The sequence below is a fragment of the Dasypus novemcinctus genome, chromosome 15 (genome assembly GCF_030445035.2).
Source record: "Dasypus novemcinctus isolate mDasNov1 chromosome 15, mDasNov1.1.hap2, whole genome shotgun sequence".
NCBI classification, from domain to species: Eukaryota; Metazoa; Chordata; class Mammalia; order Cingulata; family Dasypodidae; genus Dasypus; species Dasypus novemcinctus.
Window position 1 is genome coordinate 12936674 of NC_080687.1, and position 27733 is coordinate 12964406.

Sequence of the window (27733 nt, forward strand, 5' to 3'; positions counted from 1 at the left end):
CTATCTGTTTGATTTCCGATGTACTGTCTTCCACATCGCTAATTCTCTCCTCTGCCTCTTCTAATCTGCTGCTATTTGCTGTGAGTGTATTTTTGATTTCTTGAACTGTGGTGTTCATTCCCATCATATCTGTTATCTTTTTGCATTGTCTGCAATTTTCCCTCCAAGTGTTGTCTTCATATTGTTAACCTCTTCCTTTACTTCATTAAATTTGTCTGTGATATATGTTCTGAGATCTTTAATTACTTGTGTGAAGTTCTGCTCCCCTTCCTGATTTTTAGTTTGTTCATTGGATTCAGCCATGTTTTCCTGATTACTGGTTTGGTCTGTAGATTTTTGTTGCTGTCTGGTCATCATTTTATCTTGACGGGTTTAATCAGTTCCTTAGCTTCTTTGTCTAGTCTTGGGGATTAATTAGCTGTTGTTTTTGCGTAAGTGTTATATCTTCTCTTTGTCACTTTGTTCTTCTTATTCTAAATTCTTATTGCTGGCTGAGTTCACTTTGAAGGAAAGTATTAGGGCCAGGGAAAGGCAATTGTGTAAGAAAGGAAAATGTGTAAAGTAGTATTGGCAATAAATGTTAACAGAGCAACAATATGAGATCTGGGAGGATGGATATTAGATTCATGTAAGTTGTGTAGAGTTATAGCAGTAAGTAGAGTACCTATAATGAGGTAGTTGACTGAATATGGGAGGAATATGGTATGAATTAAAAAGCTAGTGTTTTCGTGAGAGGGAAAGAGAAAAGAAAGGCAAGTTTCAAGAGTGGATAAAAGACAGAAAACAGAACAAAGGTATTAAAAATTAAGAGTTAGACAATTTGGGGATCAAAGAAAGGGAGGTGGAATATAGGAGAGACAGTAGATGATGGAGGATATCAAGATGTGGGGGAAAGGGGATAGCGTAGGTAGGCAAAATCAATTCACACAGAAATGAGGCAACGGAGGATGAGGAAACCCAGCAAATGTGAGGTGTTCCCTGCAGCACCTATTGTATAATTAAGATAAAATAAAATAAGAAGAAAATGAGGTACAAGAGACGAGAGAGAAAAAAGAGAGAAGAAAGAAAGAAAAAGGGGGGGTGGGTAAAGAAAAAGGAGGGGAACAAGTAAGGAAAAGAAAAGAAGATATAGAACACCAACAACAGCAACAACAAAAAAAACCCTAAATAAATGGGAAAAAAAAAAAGACCTTGGGGGATACAATGAGAGAAAAGACTAGGAAATAATGCAATATTAGCAACCAGGACAATACAACATTAAAAAATAAAAAATTAAAATTAAAATTAAAAAAACACAAATGTTGAGGGCTAGGACAATCAAGGATCTCAGAAGGGCCTCAGGGTGTGGTGGATTCAGGGATGGAAAGTCTGTGATATTGCAGACTCAAGAGGTGTGAGTCTCTGGGATGTGGGCCACCAGGGTTTAGGGGACACAGACCTGGCAACCTCCAATCCGGTTAACAGGGAGCCTGGGAGCACCACAGTGCAACACAGCTTTCAGGGATTCCCGCAGCTGGGTGCCAGCCCTATGGGAGAGGTCACATCCGCAAACTCTGACCTATGTGTCCGAAACCCGCAATTCCCCCTCTCTCTGGGGTCTCTTCTGTGGCTGTATCATCAATTCGACTTCAGGACACCTCCTGCCCTGCAAGCCCCTGAAACAGCCAGTTGGGGGTGCCTCTATATTGCAGCCAATTTAGGGATGCTGCAGATCCACAGCCAGGCCTAGTGGGCGGAGCTCTAGCCAGAAGCGCTGTATCAGTGTCCGAAACCGAAAATCCCACGCCTCGCAAGATTCCCCTAATCGGCTTCCAGACGCCTCCCACCCTGCAATCCCCTGAAATAGCCTCCTGGTGACGTCTCTTTACTGTGAGCAATTTAAGGCCGCTGCACATCAGCAGCCGGCCTTGGGGGTGGGGCTCTAGCTGGAAGCGCTATTATTCACGTCAGAAATCAAAAATTCCCCGCCTCGCAAAAAACTCCCGTCTGTCTCATCAAATTGGTTTGTGAAGGCCTCCTGCCCTGATAGCCCCTTAATAGCCTGCTCACGGCTTATGAATTCCCCAGTACCGCAGAGCCTCCCAGAATTGCCGCCGCAGTGCCGGTGCAACAGTTCCAACCGCCCCAGGGGGGAGCGTCCCATGCGCAGCCCTTGTCTCCATGTAAGAGAGCCACAATTTTATGTTTTACACGAATTTTCTCTGTTACCTTCCCACAAAATCGATGTCCAGACACCTCCTGCCCTGCGAAATCCCAAAACAGCCTGGTCCTGAAGAATTTCTAATGCTGCCCAGCCACTTCTTTGCAGGAGAGACTATCAGGTGCACTCACTCAACCACTCTGGTTCACTCTTAATCCCTAATGTGTTTTTGATGTCACCTATTATGTCTTTCATTCCCATAAGCTCTGTTATTTTTCTAATCAGCTTTAAAATTCATCTTTGTGCTCACCCAGTGTGTTCTTGGTATCCTTTATCTCTTTAGCCACATTGTCTTTCAACTTGATTCAATTTAAAAGATTTGTAAAAAATAATTAGTTGTCTCAAATCCTGTGTCTCATCTGGGGCTTTGCTATATTCCTTTACTTGGGTCATTTCCTCCATTTTCTAGTATGCCTTATAATTATAAATTTGGATGGTGAATTTATTCTGATGCTCAATTTCTCTCTTGCATGTGGAGTTAGTGCTAGTAGACTGTGTGTTACCGCTGTTCTTTGATTATTGGTTCATCCTGTGCTGATCTTTAGGCTTGTCCCTGTTTGGTTGCTCTAATCTGGGCCATGGACACAGTAATGGGTTGCAGATCCACTACCAAGGGCCTTGGTGAGGGAGGCTGTAAAGGCTGGTAAAAGCCTCTTCTTTTAATTTCCTCATCTGCACTTCCTTGGTCTGCCACAAATGGTGCTCTTTGAGAGTCCTCCCAGTTTAAACTTTGGTTGTAATATAGTCATTGCAACACTGCCTGCAACAATGTGACGGAGAATCCTGCCTCCACGCTCATCAATCTTTCCCAGAGGCTGTTCTCCAAACTTTGCGAGCAGCCCCCTCCCTTTTCCAGGGTAGGAAATAATTTCACTCTCATCTGCATCCTCAACAACCTGTCCTAGTCATTATGGTGAGTGATTGAGAGAGCTGGATCTCTTTCTTCCCCTCTGCTGGGAAGGTGGACCCCTGTGTACCCTCTGTCCATAGCTGTTGGCCAGAGGCCAGAGAATTCAAAGCTATCTGCTCTGGGGGTGGGGGGGTCAGTGCCTGGAGCTGCAGCTGCAGCTTTTACTTGCAGTTTTCCCATCGAGATTCTTTTCCTTTGCCCTTCTCTCTTCTAGGTGGTGTCTAGCCTTCCCCTGGTGTCCTAAATCCTAGAACATTTCCCCTCAGTCTGTTTCTGCCTATGCTCTAGCTATTTTTTCTGGCAAGGAAGTGAGTCCTGTGTCTCTTTAATCCACCATCTTCCCAGAAATCCTCCAAAACATATTTTTAAAATCACACTCCTTGTGATTTTACCTTCTAAGTGCAGTGTATTTTGCTACTGTTTGTGTTTCCTTAATGAGATTTACCTCATATGCAATTGGGAGAAAGGGATTGATATCAGTATAATGATATAAGTTGTATTGGTTCATATGTGATTTTTCCTAGTCATTAAAGTTTTGGAACTACTCAGAGACAATCTTTCCTACAATTAAAAAAACACAGTCTTAGCAATATATGAAAATTTTAAGGAAAAAAGCCCAAAACTACAAGTTCTCTTCCTTTAGCCCAAACAGAAATTGGTATGTGGCTTCAAAAATGACTATACTTTCCCCTCATTTTAGCTGTTTGCCAAAGCTTTGAGTAGAGAAGAGGTGGGAAAGACATCTCTCCCATTTTAAAATAGGGTACAGTTTTTTGTTTTGATGACAATGGTCTCTATCAGAAGCAAATGTCCTTTAGAATTAAAAACTCAAAGAGGAAGCAAGAGCCCCAAGTTTAAGTCTGAAAAGGATTGGCTGAGTCTGAGGATTGGTGGCAAATGCCAACAGAGAGTCAACTGTGTTGGTATTTTTATTGTTTGTCATAATTCTTCTTTGTATTCTGGTTAAATAGTTTATATTTTTGTTATATGACCCTAATTCAATTTTCCTTTAAGCTCTGTTGTTTTTAGCAGTGATTTTGCAGGATGGAAGACTTTTTCCAGACAAGCATGTATACAATATGGAAGGAAAGAGTCTGCCTGCCTGAAATATTTTAGGAATATTAAATTTCCTTTTGTAGCTTGCCTGAGAAAAAGAGTACCAACAATGTATTCTAATCTTAATTGGATATATAACCAGAGAAAGAAATAAACACTTGTCATGTTAAGTTGCTCAGCTTTTGTTTCTTGTTGTTATCCTGTGGAAACTGCTCCTCTTCTAACTGACACCATCATATTTTTATATCTCCTTGTATTATTCAAGTTTTATTTGACTGCGGTTGGATTTTCAAAGGCTACTCTACACTCCACACTTTGGACAAATATTTTTAGTTTCAGAAATAATAGACCTTTACTTCTTCCTCTCATGTAGGCAGATAATGTAAATTAATATAGCAGACCAGTGTTAGGCAACAGGAAGTGGTGGGGAAAATGGCAAACTGAAGGGTGCATTTCCATTTAAACTGAGAAATTGATATGTATTTTCGAGAGGCTGAAGAAGCTACTGTGTTTTTGGCTTTATGGGGAGGGGGCAGAGCTTTTTTCTCTATGTAAAATGCTTAATTAAAGAACTGGGAAACTTACCAGTAGCTGCCATTTAAATGTGGCTACATGAAGATTACTGTAGGTTCCTCTGTAAAGACTTTTAGAAAAGTGTAAAGTAAATCAAAACAAAACACTAAAAAGCAGTTGCCTCTGTCTTCCTTTTCAGGTTATCTCCTCTCCAGAAGGCTGAGATAGTGGATTTGGTTAAGAGGCAAGTAAAGGCCATCACCCTCGCCATCGGGGATAGTGCCAACGACGTGGGGATGATCCAGAAGGCCCACGTGGGTGTGGGCATCGGCGGCAGTGAGGGCATGCAGGCCACCAACAACTCAGACTACGCCATCACACACGTCAGAGGCGTGGGCGAGCGGCTGGACGTGCAGACTTTGTTAATGGGCTTGATCCACCCGTGAGGTGGATACTACCTCTTTGAAGCTGCTTTCTTCATGAGACTACCAGCACCAACACACGTGCAAGTCTCTGTAGTTTTGCGCTCACACACTTTTGAGCAGTAAAGGTTTCCTTCGACTAGCTATGAGTTGGCCAATCTATAGCCACTAAGAATCTTCAGCCTTGCTAATTAACAATCTCTGACTCCCCAGTCTCTCCAAATCCATAATGTGTGCTTTGTGGTATTTCTTGATGAAGGAGTCTTACAGACATACATTGTCCCTCCCTTCCTCCCCTCCTTATTAAGAAGGCACTGCCTCTTGTCAGGGACTTAAATGAAGACTGTACAGCCCAGCACTAAACAGACCCTGTGTGTTTATGTATTTGATCAGTGGACGCTTCCTGGTGAGGCTGCCATGAGCTGAATGATTTGGAGCATTGGCCATCCTTTGGCCTTAATGACTCTGGAGTCAGGAGCAAGCAAATTTATCTTTTATTCATTTATATAAAGGAGTATCCCCTAACACAGTAAAGATTCCCAAATATCTCTCATGTGCAATCTTCCCTAGGCAAAATAACCAGTTTTGTTAAAGGAAATTCCTCCTTAATCCAGCTGTTTCTTAATTAATGACAGAAACAGACAAGCTCCTGATCCTGGAGAATGGAAGAGGGGATCACGCTGACCAGCTCGGGCACTACCAGGAGCCAGAACTCACCAGAGGCACCGAGATAGAGCCACATAACCAGAACGCCCAGCCTCCCATTTCTATATTTTAACACTATTTTTAAAAGTATAATATTTTAATCAATAATTTAATCATTGACTCTTCAAGAATATAATATTTTAATCATATCTGACAAATTAGTAATATTAATAACATTTGTTTCTTTCTTGCTGAATTCAGGACCCACATGCAATTCTTGAAAATCTCCCTAGGAATAATCATAGGACTCCAAGTAGGTCATCCTAATTCAGGACTGTTCTTCCTGTGGGCTATCTCTAAGAAGTTAAATAATTTAGTAATTTGTGTGCAGGTGGACGCCTAAATCTAGAATGGAAGCAACATGAATTATCAGTGTTCTTCAGCATGGGTGAAAAGCATGTTGCCCCTATATCTGAATCAGTTCTGGGATTCTCCCACCTACTCATACATTAAGTTTTACAGATGGGAAAACTGGAGCTCCTATCGGTTAAGAGATCTGTCTTGAGCAAACTGTCATTAATTGTTAGAGCATGATGAATGTACCAGGCTGTGAACAAGGAAGGAGCCACACCAAACTCATGGTTTTCCTTTCTTTGTTTAACTGCTAGGTCCAGTGGGATATCTGTGTGTCATGATCTTAGCTTCTATGTCATGTAAGCGTTAAATTATTGACACCAGAGACATATAGGGATGGCAGGAATCAGGTTTCCTGGGGACTTCCAGGGGAATATTTTTTTGCCCCATATGTAGGGAAGGAGATTCCTATCTTCTCTAAATCCCAAAGGGATTTAGAATCTTTGTTAGGTTGTTCTCTTCCAAGGTAAAGTTGGAGAGAAACTCGAAGGGTTTTATGAAGCTGCCCCATGCTCTAGACCAGCATTTGTCCCTGCTAGCCTAATGCTATCTAGCCCCTGGAATCTGGGTCCTCTTTGTACCTTTGTCCTTGGCTCTCTTAGCACAGCTGAATTCATGATTAGACAGGTAGGGATGCATTTAGGCTTTCTTTTCCTCCTTCCACACCAACCCTAAATTGCCACACTGAGGCAGTCACTGATGCAGGGGATTGATTTGATCATGCTTTGGCATCTATTAAAATGCTATTTCAGGTTAATGAAAACACTTTAAGACACACTGATTTTTTTTCTTCCATTTTAGTTTTATCCAAGAGCATCCTTTGACTAGAGATAAGAGAAGGTGTTCTGCCATGGTGCATGCACTTTTACACTTTTCCCTAGAATGAGTGTTTTCCCCTGTATTGTAGGAGACATTTTCCCATCTCTGCCCTAAATGCCTTACTTTCTTTCACCTGTACTGCAACTGTGGGTCAAGACAGACAACCATCTTTTACTTTGGTGCCTCTTTGAATGTATAACTTACTCCTTTCTCAGATAATAGTATCTCAGTGTAACATTCTGCCCATAACCTAGATCTTTTTGTTCTCTGGAGAGCATTTATTTGCTTCTTTCTTACTCCAAACGTCATAATATCTTAGTAATCCCAAGAAAAAGAACTGATTTAAAATTTTCTTCCCTGAAAATAAAAATTTCAAAACTAAAATATGTAGGCAATAGAAATGTTGTCTATAATGACTTGAGTGTAATGTCAGATTCTAGGTCAAATGCAAACTTCCTTTTTTTTTTTTTTTTTTTAAAGATTTATTTATTTATTTAATTTCCCCCCTTCCCCTGGTTGTCTGTTCTTGGTGTCTATTTGCTGCGTCTTGTTTCTCTGTCCACTTCTGTTGCCGTCAGCGGCACGGGAAGTGTGGGCGGCGCCATTCCTGGGCAGGCTGCTCTTTCTTTTCACGCTGGGCGGCTTTTCCTCACGGGCGCACTCCTTGCGCGTGGGGCTCCCCTATGCGGGGGACACCCCTATGCGGGGGACACCCCTGTGTGGCAGGGCACTCCTTGCGCGCATCAGCACTGCGCATGGCCAGCTCCACACGGGTCAAGGAGGCCCGGGGTTTGAACCGCGGACCTCCCATATGGTAGACGGACGCCCTAACCACTGGGCCAAAGTCCGTTTCCCGCAAACTTCCTTTTTTAAATTCACCTTTTTTTGTTGCTGTTTAGCTATCCATTTTATGATTCAACATCTCCCTCCCCATCCTCTCCACTCCTGTTCCAAACTCTTAGATAGTCTTTTATTGAAAGGTTTATTTTCCCTATTTGTACCAACTTTGATATCAGTATTTAAATTTAGGAGTCACTGAATTACTATGAATTACCTTATTTTCTGGAATAGCTCTCCTGAAAATTCATTTATTCAAAAATATTTATTGCATGCATATTACATGCTGGGCATGTTTCTAGATATTCAGGATTCATCAGTGAATAAAGGATAAAATGAGTCCTGCCTTCATGGAGTTTACATTCTAGCAAAGGGAGATTAAAAAATAAGGAATAATTACAATAAATAAGTAAAGTGCATCTTTGTTAGAAGGCAGAAAGTGCTACAAAGCATACAGAAAACCAGTCATTGAGCCTGAGTTTCTTATTTCCAAAATGATGTTCTTTTCATTAAACATTTCTGACCCCTTCTTATGATTAAGGTCCTAAATGTGTGTCCAGAATGAAATCAAATCCTTACACATGGCAAGTGAAAATCAAGTAGTATTTGCTGGGCAAAAAACAATGTTTAATTTGGGGAGAACAATAAGAGAAGTTAATTTTATGAGGTTTTAAATAATTCCTTATAGAACTGCTATGTCAGGTTTTCTGCAGAATTGGTTTTATTCTACTTACATTGTAGGTTGTATTCTATCCACAGGGAATTGCTGAGACTTGACATATTGGGGAAAAATGACATCCTATGTTTTTTGGTCACTAAATGGTAGGTTCACTTGAACTTGAATTAACTGTTGTTTTCGTCTTTTAGTTTAGAGACTTGGAGAAGCTTCTGTTGGTTCATGGAACTTGGAATTATTTTCGAGTGACCAAATGTATATTGTATTGCGTCTACAAGAACGTAGTGTTATATGTTATTAGGTGAGAAAGGAGATCCTTTCTTTCATTGGAAGTTAGGTTGAAAAAACACCTAACTAACCTTTAACAGCAGCCCCAGTCATTCATGAATTTCTTGTATTTATCTTATTTAAAGTGCTGTCATACAATCCTGCTTAACATTTTGTTCACATAGAAGCAATAATGAAAGAGATGTTCTGACATCATGATGATCATCAGCATAATCTGTGGTAAAAATACTCTGGAACTTAGTGCTTCTCTATCAGCTGTAGATCCTGCAGTGACTAAGCACAACAGAAATCTCTAGGCTCTTTTAGCTGTGCTCCTATTGACATGGAAAATCTTTATGATGAATCTATTTCTGTCTTTCCTAACACTTCCTTGTTTTTACAAATACACTGCCTTTCTCTCTCTCTCTCTATATATAATATACTTAGCATTGGTGGTTAAAATAAATGCAAAAAGAAATCCTTTGAATTAGCATTGTTTCTACACTAAGGAAATTAATTTGTCACTGCTTACCTCCTCCTGTTTGCAGAGAAAACAGACAGGGTTTCCTATCAGTTGTTGGCACTCTGGGCTCTCACACAGCTCCGGGGCCTCTGAAGGAATGCCAACACTGCTCTAGGAATCCAAGTCCCTCTTATTTTTTCTTAAAATGAACCAAATAAGTTTTCTAACTGCATTTTTCATATAATCTGTTTGTTATGCAATGATCACTTCTTAAAAAATATGCTCTCTTTAGGGAGTGATGCATTAGAGAGATGGGAGGAAGGTAAATAATGATTCATCTAGCCACCATCCTGACTTAAAAATACCTGTATAAGCTGTAAGTTTGGCTGGGAAAATATATTTTTTAATCTTTTTATTTTGAATTCTGAACAAGTTGCAAAAAATATGTGCAAGGCTACGAGGTGCTCCCAAGTACCCTTCATCCAGGTTTCCCCCAAAGGTACCATCTTGTATAACTATAGTACAGTAACACAACCGGGAAATTGACATTAGCACAGTCCACAGACTTCATTCAGATTTCACCAGCGTTACAGGTACTCATTTGTGTGTGTGCGTGTGTGTGTGTGTAGGGATGGGTCCATGCAATCTTATCGTGTGCATATTTGTGTAACCACCATGACAATCAAGATACAAAAGTGTTCCATTTTCACAAGGTCCCTCAGTCTATCTCTTCACCAGCCTGACTCATCCCTACCTCCTGGAAATGACTCATGTTCTCCATATCTATAATTTTACTATTTCATGAATGATGTAAAATTGGAATCATATAGTATGTAATCTTTTGAAATTGAATTTTTTTCATGCAGCATATTTCCCTTCAAGATTCATTCAGGTTGTTGCATGTATCAATAATTCAGTCCTTTTTATTGTTGAGTAGTATTCCATAGTGTGGCAGTTTGGTATTGTTTATGAATTCCAAAAATAGATATTGGATTGTGTTTGTAAACTGGTCTGTTCTGCTGGGCATATTAGATTGCATTAGATTCAGAGGTTTCACTTTTACTTGATGAAACCAAGATCAGGGCTTTTATTTGACCACGTCATTAGGTGACTCAGTTTGAGTCTGCCCCTCCTCCCCTTTGTGGGCTACATAAATGATGGTCAAGCAAAGGCAGGGAAGTAAAACATGGAGAAGGAGAACACAGAGAGTTTAGTTTTGGATGCTGGAGCCCAGGGAGAGGGCCAAGCTGTTTACCTGATGGTTTGCAGCTGAAGAAACCAGAGCTCTGAACAGCTGAGAAAGCCCAAAAAGAAGTCCAGGGGAGAGAGACAAGCCTGATGCTAGCCTACAGCTGAGAATGGAAGCAGCTTGGACCGTGGAGCCTTAAGAGGAAGGAGGAAGGCTGAACTCTCACAGACATTGCCACCATCTTGCATCAGCATGTGGCAACAGACTTTGGGTGAGAAAGTGCCTCTTACAGTACCCTGATGGGAGTCTTTCAGCCTGGTAACTGTAAGCTTCTACCCCAAATAAATACCCTTGATAAAAAACAACAGAATTCTGGTACTTTGCATCAGCACCCCTTCGGCTGACTAATCCACATAGTACAGATGTACTACCATTTGTTTAAGGACATTTGAATTATTTCTGTTTTGGTTTATTATGGAAAAAGCTGCTATGAACATTCATTACAGGCTTTTGTGTGAACATAAGTTTTCATTTCTCCAGGACAAATGCCCAAAAGCGGAATGGCTGGGTCATATGGTAGTTATATGTTTACCTTTACAATAAACTGCCAAACTATTTTCCAAAGTTTCTCCACATATTCACAAGCATTTGGTATTCTCATCATTTTTTCTAACCATGCTGGTAGGTATATAATGATATCTCATTGTGGTTTTAAGTTGCATCCCTAAGGGCTAATGATGTTGAACACTTTTTATGTGCTTATTTTCCATCTATATGGGGTTTTCTGTGAAAATGTCTGTTTATGTCTTTTACCAATTTTCTGATTGGATTGTTGTATGGATTTTTTTAACTAAGTTTTGAGACCTCTTTATTTATTCTAGATACTGTTCCTTTGTCAGAAAAAAGCTATATACAGGGGAACAAAAACATTTTTCCCCTGTATCTAGCTTGGTCTTAGAGCAAAAGTTTTTTATTTTGACAAGGTAAAATTGATCAATTTTTCCTTTTATGGATCGTGCTTTTGGTGCCATGTCTAAAACACTCTGCCTAACCCTAAATTCTGAAGATTTTCTCCTGTGTATTTTTCTAAAAGTTTTATGTTTACATTTACATGTATGAGCCATATTTAGCCTAGGTTGTGATATTTAGATTATGGTTAACTATTTGCCCATGATTGTCCAATTAATTCAGAACCATTTGTTGAAAAGTCTATCCTTTTCCATTAAATTTCTTCTGCTGCTGTGTCACAGATCAATTGGACAAATTTATGTGAATCTGTTTGTGGAGTCTTGACTCTGATCCATTGATTTTGTATCCTGTAAACTTACCAAACTCCCTTATTGGTTCTAGGAGTTTTAAAAATAGATTCTGGATACAGATGTGGCTCAAGAGATTGAGCTCCCACCTACCACATGGGAGGTCCCAGGTTTAGTTCCCAGTGTCTCCTGGAGAAGATGAGCAAGACAACAGGCTGGCATGGTGAGCTGATGCAACAAGATGATGCAATAAGGAGACACAAAAAGGAAACACAATGAGAGAGACAACACAGCAGGGAGTGGAGGTGGCTCAAGTGATTAAGCGTCTCTCTCCCACATGGTAGTTCCCAGATTTGGTTCCTGGTGTCACGTACAACACACAGCAAATGGGCACAGAGAGCAGACAGGGTGCACAAACAATGGGGGATGGGGAGATAAATAAATAACATAAATCTTTTAAAAACAACAAAACAGGGCGGCAGACTTGGCCAGTGGTTAGGGCGTCCATCTACCACATGGAAGGTCCACAGTTCAAACCCCAGGCCTCCTTGACCCGTGTGGAGCTGGCCCATGTGCAGTGCTGATGCATGCAAGGAGTACCCTGCCACGCAGGGGTGTCCCTGTGTAGGGGAGCCCCACGTGCAAGGAGTGCACCCTATAAGGAGAGCCACCCAGTGCGAAAGAAAGTGCAGGCTGCCCAGGAATGGTGCCACACACACAGAGAGCTGACACAACAAGATGACACAACAAAAAAAACACAGATTCCCGTGCCGCTGACAACACAGAAGCGGACAAAGACGACGACGCAGCAAATAGACACAGAACAGACAACTGGGGTGGGGTGGGGTGGGGGGGAAGGGGAGAGAAATAAATAAATCTTTAAAAAAAAATAACAAAACAAAACAATATTTTAAAAAATAGATTCATTGGGATTTTCTATGTAAGCAATCGTCATATGCAAATAGGGGCAATTTTATTTCTTTTGTCCAATTTGTATGCCTTTTTCTCCAGCTAGACCTCCTCATTGGAATTGAAGAAGAGTGGACATGCTTGAGTCATTCCTGATCTTTGGGATAAAGCTTTCAGGATTTCACCACTAAAAATGAGGCTAGCTATAGGGCTTTTGTAAATACTCTTTTAAAAAAAGAGAGAAGAAAAGATATATTTACTTATTTCTCCCCCTCCGTCCATTTTCTGCTCTGTGTGTCCATTTGCTATATGTTCTTCTGTGTCTGCTTATATTCTCACTAGGTGGCTCTGGGAACCGATCCAGGACCTTCTGGAGTTGGAGGGAGGGGATCATTCTCTTGCACCACCTCAGTTCCCTGGTCTGTTGCATCTCTTATTGTCACTCCTCTGTGTCTCTTTTTATTACATCACCTTGCTGCATCAGCTCTCCGCATGGGCCAGCACTCCTGCACAGGGCAGCACTCCTTATATGGGGCAGCACTCTGCGTGGGCCAGCTTGCCACACAGGCAAGCTTGCCTTCACCAGGAGGTCCCGGGTATTGAACCCTGGACCTCCTTTTTGGTAGACAGGAGCCCAATTGCTTGAGCCACATCTGCTTCCCTGTAGATGCTCTTTATCAAGGTGAGGAAATATTCTGTTCCTCATTTGCTGAGAGTTTTATTATGAATTGGTGTTGGATCTTGTCAAATGATTTTTTTATATGATCATATGAACTTTTCTTCTTTGGCATTTGATATGTTGGGTTACAAAGATTGATTTTCAAATATTGAACTAGCCCTGTATACTAGAACTAAATCCCACTAGCTTGTGGTGCTTAATTCTGTTAATGCATTGATTGATTTGATTTGATATTTTGTTGAAGATTTCTGAAAGTACTTTTTTGGTAGTCAGAAGACAAGTAGAGTGAAAGTGGATTCTTTTCCAAGGAATAAAGTGAGCACTTAATGACTTTGGTTCAGTTTTTTTCATAAATAATATTTAATTTGAGGAAAATGAGAGGAACTTGAAAAGCCAGAACACTTAGACAAATTTTCTACAAACTCACCAAGTCCAAGTTAACGTCACTAAACTTTGACTTTCCCAGTTTTTGACTCATTTACTTACACTTTTTCTATACACCTGAAAGAATAAAATATAATTTCTATAAACAGCTAAGATCCAATTAACTACACATGCCAATGTAGGGATTGTGTCAGTCTTTTGATAGTGGGACACATTTGTGTGGGCATATCTATTTTACTACATCAGGGTTATTCAAAATGACAATATGTCTAGAAATTGGCCTATACTTACCTTTTGGATATGCATTAACTAATTTGAAAGACAGAATTTATAGTATGTTAAAAAGCCATAATGCATTCTGTGAATAAATAACATCAAAAACGAGCAAATTTGGGGACGTGGATGTGGCTCAAGTGATAGAGCTTCTGCCTACTATATGGGAGGACCTGGATTCGATCCCTGGGGCCTCCTGGTGCAAAAAGAAGAAGAGAAAGCGTGCCCACTTGGCAAGGCAGTGCGCACACAAGTGCCCGTGTGGTGAGCCAGTGCCCAGTACAAGGAAGTCACACAGCAAGATGATGATGCATCAAAAGAGAGACAGGGGGAGAGTCAAGGTGAAGCACAGTAGAAACTGGGAACTGAGGTGGCACAATTGACAGGAAACCTCTCTCCCCATCAAAAGTCTCCAGGATCAAATCCCAGTGAATCCTAGAGGAGAGAAAATGAGATGAGAAGACAACACAGACAGCAAAAACAGCAGGGTGGGAGGAGGGCGGGGGGGGGGGGGGGTGATAAATAAATCTTTTAAAAAAAAACAAACAAGAAATTTTAAATATTGTGCTTTGTCATTTTCCCCATATCATCAAATGGAACTTTGTGAAAATGTAAACAAAGTCATGTTTGTGTGTTTAAGATTAGCAGAAAATCTTCCCATTTGTTTTAGAATTCTTCTTTCATTTTTTGTTGTTATTTCAATGAAATGCATAAATCTAATTACCTAATAAAGTATTGCTTCAATAAAGAGTGAAATTGAGTTGTAAAGGTTCAGAATGCCTTTGCTCATGGCTTCAACATGATAGCACCTGCACCTAATAACCAGTGCCATTTACAATTGGCTCTTGAAAATTCTTTCAATGATCATCTTTCCAAGTCCCTGGCTATTTAAAGAAGTTGCCAAAGTCTCACAGACATGTTGTAGTCAAGAGTGGTATTTCAAGTGAGAGATATAATTTCTGATATTGGTCTTATTTGGTCTAGAATTACCTGGTAATTAGCTACTGACTGGGAAAATTTTTCAGGGAGTGTTTGTGTCTTTCAACAACTTGGATGAATTGGGCCCATAAACCTTTGTCTTGGATCTTGTAAATATACTTGATCATAAACTGCATTTCACTATCATCTAATTTTTAGTATGGTTATTTTTAATCTATTAAACTTCAGAGTAAGGGTCATATTTTACAAATACATTTTGTTGATAATTCCAATTCATTCTAGAAAGGATTTGAGGCTTATTTTTAAAATTTTAGTACTTACCTATGACATGTGGTTAATTAACAAAAAACATTTATTGATATAAATATTTACATCAGGCACTATAATAATCATTTTCATATACCTTATTTAAAAATTCCAAATCTTTTGAGAAACTGAGGGTCAGAGAGGCCAATTCACTTGTCTACTAGATTCACACAGCAGTGAGAGCTAGGAACTGATATAATTGGGATTTAAGCACAGGTATGTCTGACTCCAAATTGCATGCATATAAAGACTACCTCTCAGGGAAGCGGACTTGGCCCAGTGGTTAGGGCGTCCGTCTACCACATGGGAGGTCCGCAGTTCAAACCCCGGGCCTCCTTGACTCATGTGGAGCTGGCCCATGCACAGTGCTGAGGTGCGCAAGGAGTGCCCTGCCACGCAGGGGTGTCCCGTGTAGGGGAGCCCCACATGCAAGGAGTGCGCCCTGTAAGGAGACCCGCCCAACGCAAAAGAAAGTGCAGCCTGCCCAAGAATGGCGCCGCACACACGGAGAGCTGACACACAAGGTGACGCAACAAAAAGAAATACAGATTCCCGTGCCGCTGACAACAACAGAAGCAGACAAAGAAAAACACATGAAATAGACACAAAGAACAGACAACTGGGGTGGGGGGTGGAAGGGGAGAGTAATAAATAAATCTTAAAAAAAAAAAGACTACCTCTCATAGTTGAAAAGATGGAACTCATGTTCACAGCTGCATAAACTATGAAGTGTAGCTGAAGAGTACGTTTTCTAATGTATTATTTTAACTATATGAAATCTTATTAATAGTACATTTTTAACAAATCACCTATTGGCTAATAAGTCATCCAAAAGGGTACTGATGCAAAATACCAGAAATTGGTTGGTTTTTATAAAGGGTATTTATTTGGGGTAGAAACTTATATTTATCAGGCCATAAAGCATAAGTTACTTCCCTTACCAAAGTCTTTTACCACGTGTTGGAGCAAGATGGCTGCCAAAATCGGCCAGGGTTCAGGCTTCCTGGGTTCCTCTCTTCTCAGAGTTCATTTCCTTCTTGGCTCAGCACCCCTGGTTTCTCCACAAGGTCAGCTGTAGACTATCAGGTGACCAGCTCTGTCTCTCTCCCTGGGTTCTCCAGGCTCAGCTGCTCTGCTCCTCTGTGTGCTTACTTCCAGGACTCCAGCTCAAAACTCCAGCCTCCCTTCTCTGTGGTGCAGTTTCTCCTCCTGACATGGCCCAACAAAAGCCTTAATCATTACTTAATCAAGTAAAAATAAAACCTCTGAATCCAATACACTCTAATACACCCAGAGGAAAAGACCAGTTTACAAACATAATCCAATATTTCTTTTTGGAATTCATCAATAATATCAAACTGCTACACCTGTAAAAGAGGGTTTTAAGAATATGGTCTCAGAATTAGATGGATCTGGGCTTTAGCCTGTCTCTGCCTCTTACTAACTGTGTGATGTGAGTAAATAATTTAGCCTCTCTGAACCCTAGTTTCCACAATTCTTAAATTGAGATCATAATACAGTCATTCCTCAATATTCATGATTCTGTATTTGAAAATTTGCCTATTCACTCACTAAAACTCATCTGTAATTTCCAAACCAACACTCAGGGCACTTTTGTCAGCTTTCATGAACGTACACAGAGCAACAAAAAATTTGTTGCCCAACATGCACATTTCCAGCTGAGGCAAACAAGCAATGCTCTATTTTCTTGTTTCAGCTTGTAGGTCCATAAACAAGTATCCTTTTTGCAGTATATTGAGTTCCATGTTTTTGCATTTTGTACTTTTTGTTGGTGAGTTTTCTGTTTTCTGATGCCCAAGTGTAATGCTGAAGTGCTGTCTAGTGTTCCTAAGTACAAGAAGGCCATGATGTGCCTTACAGAGAAAATGTGTTAGATAAGCTTTGTTTAGGCATGAATTACATTGCTGTTAGCCATGCGTTCAATGTTAATTAATCAATATATATATTACATAAGATGTCTATAAACAGAAACTCACAGAAAAGTAAGTTTATGTATTGACCAATTAATGAAATGTGACCAGAGTTTTGAAGGGACCTAACTTTATATTTGCCCTAGGAGCAATGATTTATTATTTGCTAATCAATTATTTATGGTAACTTGATGGAACATAACTACTCCAAGTAATCAGAATCAACTGAACTGATTTTATAATATTGCTATGAGGGCTAAATATGGTAATTCATTTAAAGTAACAGACTGTGGCTGGCATATTTTAAGTGTTCAGTATAAACTGGTTAAGACTATTAATAAACCTCAATAGAGAAAGGATATTTGTGGTAACTGTGTCCATAGAAAACATACAATAAACCCTTTATTAGCCAATTTGAGGAGATTGTTTTCAAATGGCCTTTTGTAAGAAAGTAATATTTTTTATGAAGGTGTATGCCATTAACTTCAGAAATACATCCATAAGTTTAATATTAATATATGATATTTGAAATTTATAATTTATGAAATAGCAATTATATGGTCCTCAGTAATTATTGTGTGGCAGTCTGAGAGCTAAGAGGGTATATCTTCTGTCCCATTTCTTTTTTATACATGGATATACTTAGGTCAGTATTGATATAAAGTTTCATTTGTCTTCTCTTTCAGCTTTGGTTCACCTTTGTTAATGGGTATTCTGGGCAGATTTTATTTGAAAATTGGTGCATCAGCTTGTACAATGTGGTAAGCATTCTCTGTCACTCCTTGCTAACATGCAGAACTTCAGTGACATTCCTTTACTGTTTATGTCTGGGAAGTATCTAAGTCAATCATCAGTATACATAGATGTATACATCTTCAGAGCTTTTTTGCTGCAACAAACCATGCAGGAGTCAAACTCTGCACATGTGTTTTCAATCATACCAGATCATTCTAGAGTAACTACAGGAAATTTGTACCCAATATATTTTGATAATATATCTGAAGCCTCTTTATTCTATGCCTGTGTAATGTTTTTATGCTTTTAAGTGGAGTGAAGATTTCTGAACTCTACCTAAACCCAGTCCATTTGGTAAATATAATTCTGATTTATCTAAGTTTATATATGTACATAAGATTACAGTATAATTTGGTGTCCTTTTAAACCTCCTGGTAGACAATGTGTCTGTCTAGAAGATTATTACCCTCTATACTCTCTGTACTAAATGGTGAATTTTGATCCCAAGTCCTATAATAAATACTATTTTCCATTGTCATGGAGTTTTGTTTTGACTTTTAAATATACAGTCCCATGCCATTACTTGATTGATCAGAATTTAAAACCTAGATACAAGTTAAAAAGTAAGGCTAAATGGCTTATTGTTACATTACCTTTTCATTCTTGCTTTGCTTTATATTTGTTATACTTTTATTCCACTTCAAGGGCTGTAAGTTAGGGAGACCTAGCATAAAAATCGGATCCCCAGAGACTGTAGTGTGACTGCCTCCTGCACTACATTATCACAATCACAATACGTTTTGCAGGCTCTGTGCCCTAACCCCTAAAATTCTGTGTCTTGTATGAGCTTGAGTTCTGAAACAGAGCACACAGGTGGAAGTCACTGAGAAAAGGTCATTGAGTGTTCAATAATATAAAAAAAGTCAAGTGCTATGAATATTTACAGTTTGTGTAGATGCCACATATATTTGCTTAGAACCTGTTTCAATGAGCTGAGATCATATGTACAGGTGTCTCTACCAGGGTCTTGGTGATAACACCTGTCAACTTTTTTCAAAGTTTCATAGGGAACAGAAGTAGGGAATAGCAGAATCTCTCCTCTGTGTCAGAAAAGTCACTTAGGAATGCATAAGTGACAGATACTGGTCAATAGGATCTTACTCTTTTATTTAAAATTTTTTTAATTTTAAAGATTTATTTTTTATTTATTTCTTTCCCCTTCTCCCCCCTGCCCCCCCAGTTGTCAGCTCTCTGTGTCCATTTGCTGTGTGTTCTTCTGTGACCACTTCTATCTTTATCAGCGGCACCGGGAATCTGTGTTTCTTTTTGTTGTGTCATCTTGTTGTGTCAGCTCTCCATGTGTGCGGCGCCATTCTTGGGCAGGCTGCACTTTCTTTTGAGCTGGGCGGCTCTCCTTAGGGGGCGCATTCCTTGCGCGTGGGGCTCCCCTACGCGGGGACACCCCTGTGTGGCAGGGCACTCCTTGCGTGCATCAGCACTGCGCATGGGCCAGCTCCACACGGGTCAAGGAGGCCCGGGGTTTGAACCGTGGACCTCCCATGTGGTAGGCGAACGCCCAAACCGCTGGGCCAAGTCCACTTCCCAGGATCTTACTTTTTTACAAAGGGAAACACAGAAGCTTGTCTTTTTTTTTTTTTTTATAAGCATTAAATGAGGATACAGGGGATACAAAATTAGTCACCAATTTAAGATAAAATATAATGACTTATTAATATTATTTACTTGCTAAATCCCTTCTTATTATACATATTTTACAGATAGAAAAAAATGAGGTCAGAGCATTTCAAATAGTTACTGTGCCAGAGATAGGTTCCGAGTGATTATCTGATAACTAAATTTAAATCAGAAGTCACATGTTACTACTGCTTCTGCTTAGGAATGAGTAACTGCTACAGGAATTGCTCTCCTATCAGGAAAATGTATGAAATAAGAATTTTCAGGTATTAGACAACAGCTTGCTCAAGACCGTGATCCCTGAGAGTCTCAGATATCTGCAGGAGGCTGCCATTGAGCCTTTGGCTAAGGACTGATCTGTGAATGCATGAGAAAAGTCCGCAAAACTGGGGAAACAATACACTGAAATATTTTTGGAATTCATTCAGGACTGGGAATAGTTCCACCAGTCAGAGTTGGAAGGCCACCTATAACTCCTACAGGCCTCCTATAAAGTTAATTCTATACTTTCAATAGTAAGGGTAAATAAGTTCCATAATAAAGGTTCCTGTGGCCTCACTGTAAGAAAACTTAAAAGCAAGCCTCAGAAGACCCAAACTGATTTGCAAGTTACCTGCCAGTAGAATACAGTCAAATAATATTTAAAAGACAAAATTTAGCACCCAACAATACAAAACTCACAATGTTCATCATATGATAAAAGATAATTGGGAAGTGATGTGGCTCAAGCTATTGCACCATGTAAGAGGTCCAGGGTTTGATGCCCAGGGCCTCCTGGTGAAGGCAAGCTGGCCCATGTGGCGAGCTGGCCCACAGGGAGTGCTGGCCTGCACAGAAGACTGCCCTTTGAAGGAGTGCTGCCCAGGAGTACTGCCCCACACAGGAGTGCCAGCCCATGCAGGAGGGCTGGCCCATGCAGAGAGCTGGCGCAGCAAGATGACACAATGAAAAGAGACTCAGAGGAGAGATAATAAGAGATGCAACAGATCAAGGAGCTGAGGTAGTACAAGAGAATGATCACCTCTCTCCTACTCTGGAAGATCCAAGAATTGGTTCCTGGGGCTGCCTAATGAGAATACAAGCAGACACAGAAGAACACACAGTGAATGGACACAAAGAGCAGACAATAGGGGGGAGGGAAAAAAAATCTTAAAAAAATATATATAATAGGCATGCAAAGAAACAGTAAAATAAGACCCACAAGCAGATGAAAATATCAATAAGAATAGACACAGAAATTATTAAGATGAAGGAGCTAATATTTAAAGGAGCTTAAAACAGCTATTATACATCTTAAAAACATGTTCAAGAATATAATGGAAACATGAATATTATGAAGAAAGATACTGAAGCTAGAAAACAACCAAATGGAAATTTGTGATTAGAAAACAACATCTGGAAAGAAAATTTTTCTGGATGATTTACAATTTGATTAGAATCTTCAGAAGAAAGCAATAAAGAACAGAGAAAAAAAAAAGATAAAATGAACAGAGCTTCATTTTGCTCTGGGTCAATATCACACATTCTAATATTCATGCACTTAGAGTTTCAAAAGAAGAAGGGGTAGAAAAATATTTGAAGAAATAATGGTTGAAAATTGTTAAATATGATGAGAACTATAAATTCACAGATCTAAGAACGTCAACAAATTCCAGGAAGAATAAACCTAAAGAAAAACACACAAAGTCTCTTCATAATCAAATTGCTGAAAGTCAGCAACCAGCAGAATAACCTTTAAGGCAATCAGAGAAAAAAGAAACATTATACACAGAAGACAAAGATAAGAATAGAGCTGACTTATTGTGAATCATGCAGACCAGAAGACAATGGAACAGTTCTTTAAAGTTCTGAAAGAAAAGTCCATTAATCAGAATTCTATACCCAGCAAAAACATCTTCCAAAAATTAAGGTGGGGAACTGGATCTGGCTCAAGCAATTGGGCTTCTGCCTACCACATGGGAGGTCTTGGGTTTGGTTCCCAGTTCCTTCTGGACAAGGTGAACTGGTGCAGCGGGCAGGCACACATCTGATGCAATAAGATGGTGTAACGAAAGAGACACAGAGAGGAAAGACAGTGAAAGACACAACAAACCAGGGAGCTGAAGTGGCTTAGGTAATTAAGTGCCTCTCTTCTACAACCTCATCCCGGGTTCAGTTCTTGGTGCCTCCTAAAGAGATGAGCAGACAGAGAGAGTACACAGCAAATGGACACAGAGAGTTGACAGCAAATGCAAACAATGAAGGGGGATAAATAAATAAAATAAATATTTTTTTAAAAAATTAAGGTGATCAAGAAAATATGAGAGAATTCATCATCAAAAGACCTGCAATACTGGAATGGTAAAAGTTCTTCAAGCAAAAGAAAAATATATACCACAAAGAAATGTGAATTTACTCAAAGAAATAAAGTACACCAGAAAATGTTAATTATGAAGGCAAATATAAGAGACTTTTTTGCATGCAGTCTTTTTAACAGATAGTTGACTGTTTAAAGAAAAAATAATAATGCATAGTGGGACTTATGGTTTCTGTAGAATTAAAATGTATGATAACTATAAAACAAAAATGGGAGGAAGAAATTGAAGTATACTGTTTTCAAATACTATTATTCTATTTCACACAAAATTTCATAACCTCACAACAGTATTGTGTGAAATAGAATAATAGTATTTGAATTTTGTGATATATTACATATATGTACTATGACCTTAGGGACTACTAAAAAAGATATGACTAATGAGCCAATAGTGGAGATAAAAGTAAAATATTAAAAAAATACACAATTAATCTAAAAGAAGGCAAGAAATAAAACAAAAGGTAAATAGTTTCAACAAATAGAAAAGAAATAGGAAAATGGTAGATTTAAACACAACCACAATGATAATTACATTGAATACAAATGGTTTAAACAATCCAGTTGAAAGGCAGAGATTGTCAGGTTTGGCATAAAAAATCAAGAGCCCACTGTATAATTTCTACATTAAACTTATTTTACATAAAAAGACACAGATAGGTCAAAAGGAAAAGGATAGAAAATTATGTGTCAAGTAAAAAGTATTTAAAAGAAAGTTGGAGAAGCTATATATTAATAGCAGAAAAAGGAGATTTTAGAACAAGAAATATACCCAGGAATAAAGAGAAACCTTTCCTAATTGTAAAAGGGGTCAATTTATCAAGAACACATAGCATTCCTAAAAAATCCTGATAGAATTACACCTACAATTGAAAGTTTCAATACTCTTCTTGGTAGGGAAAAATTTGAACATTATCAACCTACATGACTTAATTGACACTTTTAGAAAATTCCACCCAACAGCAAACTACAGTCTTTTCAGGCATATATGGAACTTTCACTAAAATATACCACATGCTAGACCATAAAACAAGTATCAATAGATTTAAAAGGATTAAAATCATACAGAACATGTTTTTTTGACCATAAAAAATTAAAACTAGGAATCAATAACAGCAATATACTATGAAAATATCCACATGCCATCATATGTTGTTTTATTATGCTTTGCTCTATTGTGCTTCGCAGATAATGGGTTCTTTACAAAATGATGGTTTGTGGCAACCCTGTATTGAGCAAGTCTATCAGAACAATCTTTCCAACAACATGTGTTCACCTCATGTCTCTGCATCACAATATTTAAAACTTTTTCTTATTATTATATCTGTTAGGGTCATCTGTGATGAGCGATCTTTAGTGTAATTATTGTAATAGTTTTGGGGCACCACACTGCACACATATGAAATGGCAAACTCACGTATGGTAAATATGTATGTTCTGACTGTTTTACCAACTGACCATTCCCCCATCTCTCTCCCTCTCCTCTGGTCTCCCTATTCCCTGAGCCACAACTATATTAAAAATAGGCCAATTAATAACCCTACAATGGCCTCTAGCTGTTCAAGTGAAAGGAAGAGTCAACTGATGAGGCAAATGTCACTGTTGTCTTATTTTAAGAAATTGCCACAGCCACTCTACCTTCAGCAACCAGTACCTAATGAGTCAGCAGCGTCAAGGCAAGATCCTACATTATTCAAGGCAAAAAAAAAATACAACTAGCTGAAGGTTCCAATGATGGCTAGCATTTTTTATCAATACATATTTTAAAATTAAAGTATGCACATTGTTTATTTTTTAGATATAATGCTATTGGACACTTAGTAGAGTACAGCATAGTGTAAGCATTACTTTTACATACACTGGGAAACTAAGAGATTCATGTTACTTGCCTTATTGTGATATTTGCTTTATTGTGGTGCTCTGGATCTGAACCCACAATATCTCCAAGGTATGACTGTACAACCATTCTGACTGCTCTCACTTTAAAACCATTATCACTAACCTCATAAACCCTTACAAGAAGAGAGCAAACACAGAGACAGGTACAAGAAGGCCATGTGCCAGTGAAGGCAGAGAGTGAAGTGTTGCAGCTGCAAGGCAAGGCATGCCAAGGATTGTTGGCAACCACAGAAGCTGGGAGAAGCAAAGAAGGATCCTCCCCTTGAGCCTTGCCATCGCTGCGATTTCAAACTTCCAGTCTCCAGAACTGTGAGGGACTGAACTTCTGTAGTTTGAAGTCATCCCCAGTTTGTGGTAATTTGTTACAGCAGCTGTAGGAAAGTAAGATGGGCTCAAATGTCCTTCCTCTCAGAAGTCTTTTTTATAACCCCTCTCCATCCTCCAGTGCTCCTGCTCTCCATATTCCTCTCCTCCCTTCCTTTCTGCCTCCTCCCTCTCTTACTTTTCTCCTAATAGTATGCCTCCTGTTATAAGGATCCCTCCTAGCTCTTTAAGAGACTATGCCTTTCTCATTTAACATGGCTTCTGGTATAATGGTTGTTCAATAAATATTCAAATAATAAATTAATTGAAAACATCTTTTTTTCTGACTATGATATTCAAAAGATAAATAATTCTTGTACATTTTTTAAAATTTAGCCTATTTCCTTAATAATATTTACTGAGTTCCTACTATTTGCCCAGTTCTAGCAGCTGAACTATCTACAAAACAGCTTCTCCTTATGGGGGAATATAGATGTTATTATTTCTACATTTAGCCTGTATTATGTCTATTATGTAAATATCCAGTTGCTTATTCATTTCATGTCCAGAAAGCAAAATTTACATAGTTAGAAGTCACTGAATCAAAGGGTTGGCCCAATCAAAAAATTAAGTTATGATTTGGTAGATCAGTTGGAATCAATATAACTCAATAGCTCCTTTGTAAATAATTTTTATTTTTAACTAGATTGACTGATCAGAAGTTGCAAAAATAGTAGAAAGTTCCACTTACCCTTCACTCTCCCAATGATATCTTAATAATCATAGTACATTGTCAAAACAATATTACTAACGCAGGTACAGACTAAAGGTCTTTTTAACGTACCTTTTTTTCTGTGTAGATTTTCACTTCGTTACCACCTTTTACTCTGGGAATCTTTGAAAAGTGCTGCAGTCAGGAGAGCTTGCTTAAGTATCCACAGCTCTATACGATTTCTCAGGGAAAGAAAATTTTCAACACCAAGGTAAAAAGAAAGTTTTGCATGTCTTTCATCTCAAATTCACTCCAAGTAAATCTGTTGTCTCTTCCTTTTCTGATGTTTTATGAACAATAATTTTTAAAACACAAGGAATTACAGCCCTGTGTGATCTTTCTGCCAGAATATCCAGGGATCTGGGGTTCAAATAATGGTATGTGAGAAAAATCTTTGTGAAAAAGAAGCAAGCTCCAAGCTACATGTCCTAGCTACCAAGCTACATGTACAGTGTCACAGACTGTACCGCACAGCTTCAGGAAGTACGTTGTGCAATGGGGAAGTCCTGGGAAGGACAAAAGAGGGACGAAGGTCTGCATTAGATGAGATGCTGCTCCAAATTCCCTTGGAATGACTCTTCCTCAGATTATAGGAGTTGAGTTCAGGAGTTAAAGGGATTTTACAGACTGTGAAAGCAATAAGATACATTGTTAATTATGAGTAACCCTATTTCTGCATCTCAATCTTATGTGAAATATTTAAAAAATACAGACAGCTGGAAGAAACACAGGCATGTTAAATTTACTGAGGCTTATTTTGTGGCCCAGAATACAGTCTGTCTTCTAAACATTTCATCTTCACTTGAAAAGAATGCACTAATTAGATCAAGTTGGTGATGGTGTTGTTTATTTAAATTTTCTATATCCACCACTGATTTTCTCTCCATTTGTCCTATCAATTATTGAAAGGTTTTGAAATTCCCAGCCATAATTGTGAATTTGTCTATTTCCCTTAGAAGTTTTCCTTGGTGTATTTTGTTCTGTTATTAGGTTTATAAATGCTTAGGATTATTATATTCTGTATATTAATTGACCCCTTTATCCCTGGTAATAAATCTTGCTATGAAATCTACTTTGTCTGATATTAATATAATTACTTTAGATTTTCTTAGTGTTTGCATGGTATGTCTTTTTCTATCATTGTACTTTTTTTCTTTTTTCTTTTTGACTTTATTTATTTTTTTAATGTTACATTCAAAAAATATGAGGTCCCCATATACCTCCCACCCCTCCTCACCCCACTCCTCCCCCCCATAACAACACTCTCCTGCATCATGAGACATTCATTGCATTTGGTGAATACATCTCTGAGCACTGCTGCACCTCATGGTCATTGGTCCACATCATAGACCACACTCTCCCACATTTCACCCAGTGGGCCATGGGAGGACATACAATATCCAGAAACTGTCCCTGCAGCACCAACCAGGACAACTCCAAGTCCTACAAGTGCCCCCACATCTCATCTCTTCCTCCCATCATTGTATTTTTAACCTATTTATGGCTTCCATATAGGCAGCTTATAGTCTTGCTTTTTTTAATCCAATCTGAAAATATCTGCCTTTTAATTGGAATATTTAAAGCATTCCAATTTAATGTATTTATTGATATGGCTAGATTTAAACCATTTTGTTATAAATATTCTATTTGTCCAATCTGAACTTTGTTTTCCTTTTCCTGTTTTTATTTGTTCTTTTGTATTATTTTTTATGACTTCATTTTTTGCTAACTTGTTAGCTACTTCACGTATAGTATAAGAAAGTTACAATAATATACTTCCATTTCTCTCCTTCTGACCTTTGGGTTATTGATGTCATTCATTTTCCTTTTACATATATATAAAAACTACATTGTTAATATTTTTAAACATTTTTTTCTCTTTTTTTGTCTTTATTTTTTTAATATTACATTAAAAAAATATGAGGTCCCCATATACCCCCCACCCCCCTCACCCTTCTCCTCCCCCCCATAACAACAACCTCCTCAATCATCATGAGACATTCATTGCATTTGGTGAATACATCTCTGAGCACCGCTGCACCTCATGGTCAATGGTCCACATCATAGCCCACACTCTCCCACAGTCCACCCAGTGGGCCATGTGAGGACATACAATGTCCAGTAACTGTCCCTGCAGCACCAGCCAGGACAACTCCAAGTCCCGAAAATGCCCCCACATCACATCTCTTCCTCCCACTCCCTACCCCCAGCAGCCAACATCCACTTTCTCCACACCAATGCCACATTTTCTTCGATTACTAATCACAATAGTTCATGAATAGAATATCAGTAAGTCACTCTAATTCATACTCTATTCCTCCATCCTGCGGACCTTAGAATGGTTGTGTCCACTCCACATCTATATCAAGAGGGGGCTTAGATTCCATGAATGCTGGATGCAATTCTCCTGCTTTCAGTTGTAGGTGCTCTTGGCTCCCTGGTGTGGTGGTTGACCTTCTTCACCTCCATGTTAGATGAGTGGGGTAAGTCCAATAAACCAGAATGTAGGAGTTACAAGTCTGTTGAGGCTCAGGGCCTGGCTATCACATGGTCAGTCCAGAGATTCAGGTGCCCTGGGTATACATTAAACCCCAGCACCAACTACAGTTCTGGTAAAAGTAACAGGAGAGACTGGTGGACAAAGATCACATCTGAGTCCAGCTCCATCACACAGAAATACAAACTCCAAAGTGGGCCAACTGAGATGGCACTGAACTCCATCTGCCATGACCATAAAACCTGTGGGTCCCTGTAGCCCTCAGAAGAACCAATACCTGGGGTTGTATCTACTTTATCTGTCTCTGGGACTCTGCTGAGGTGTGCATAAGGGTAACCCCTCTGATAACCTCCTGGTTCTTTCTGGAGACTCATAGCCATATAAACTCATT

General features: G+C 39.1%; 1 protein-coding gene across 1 annotated transcript in view; it reads left to right on the forward strand.

Moving 5' to 3' along the window:
- LOC101414600 (phospholipid-transporting ATPase IB-like) overlaps window positions 1-27733 on the forward strand; it is a 207597-nt gene that overhangs the window by 153633 nt on the left and 26231 nt on the right. Inside the window, 4 exon segments of the mRNA XM_058276906.2 lie at window positions 4879-5062; window positions 8684-8824; window positions 17775-17849; window positions 24934-25056. Coding sequence (XP_058132889.2) covers window positions 4879-5062; window positions 8684-8824; window positions 17775-17849; window positions 24934-25056 — 523 coding nt within the window.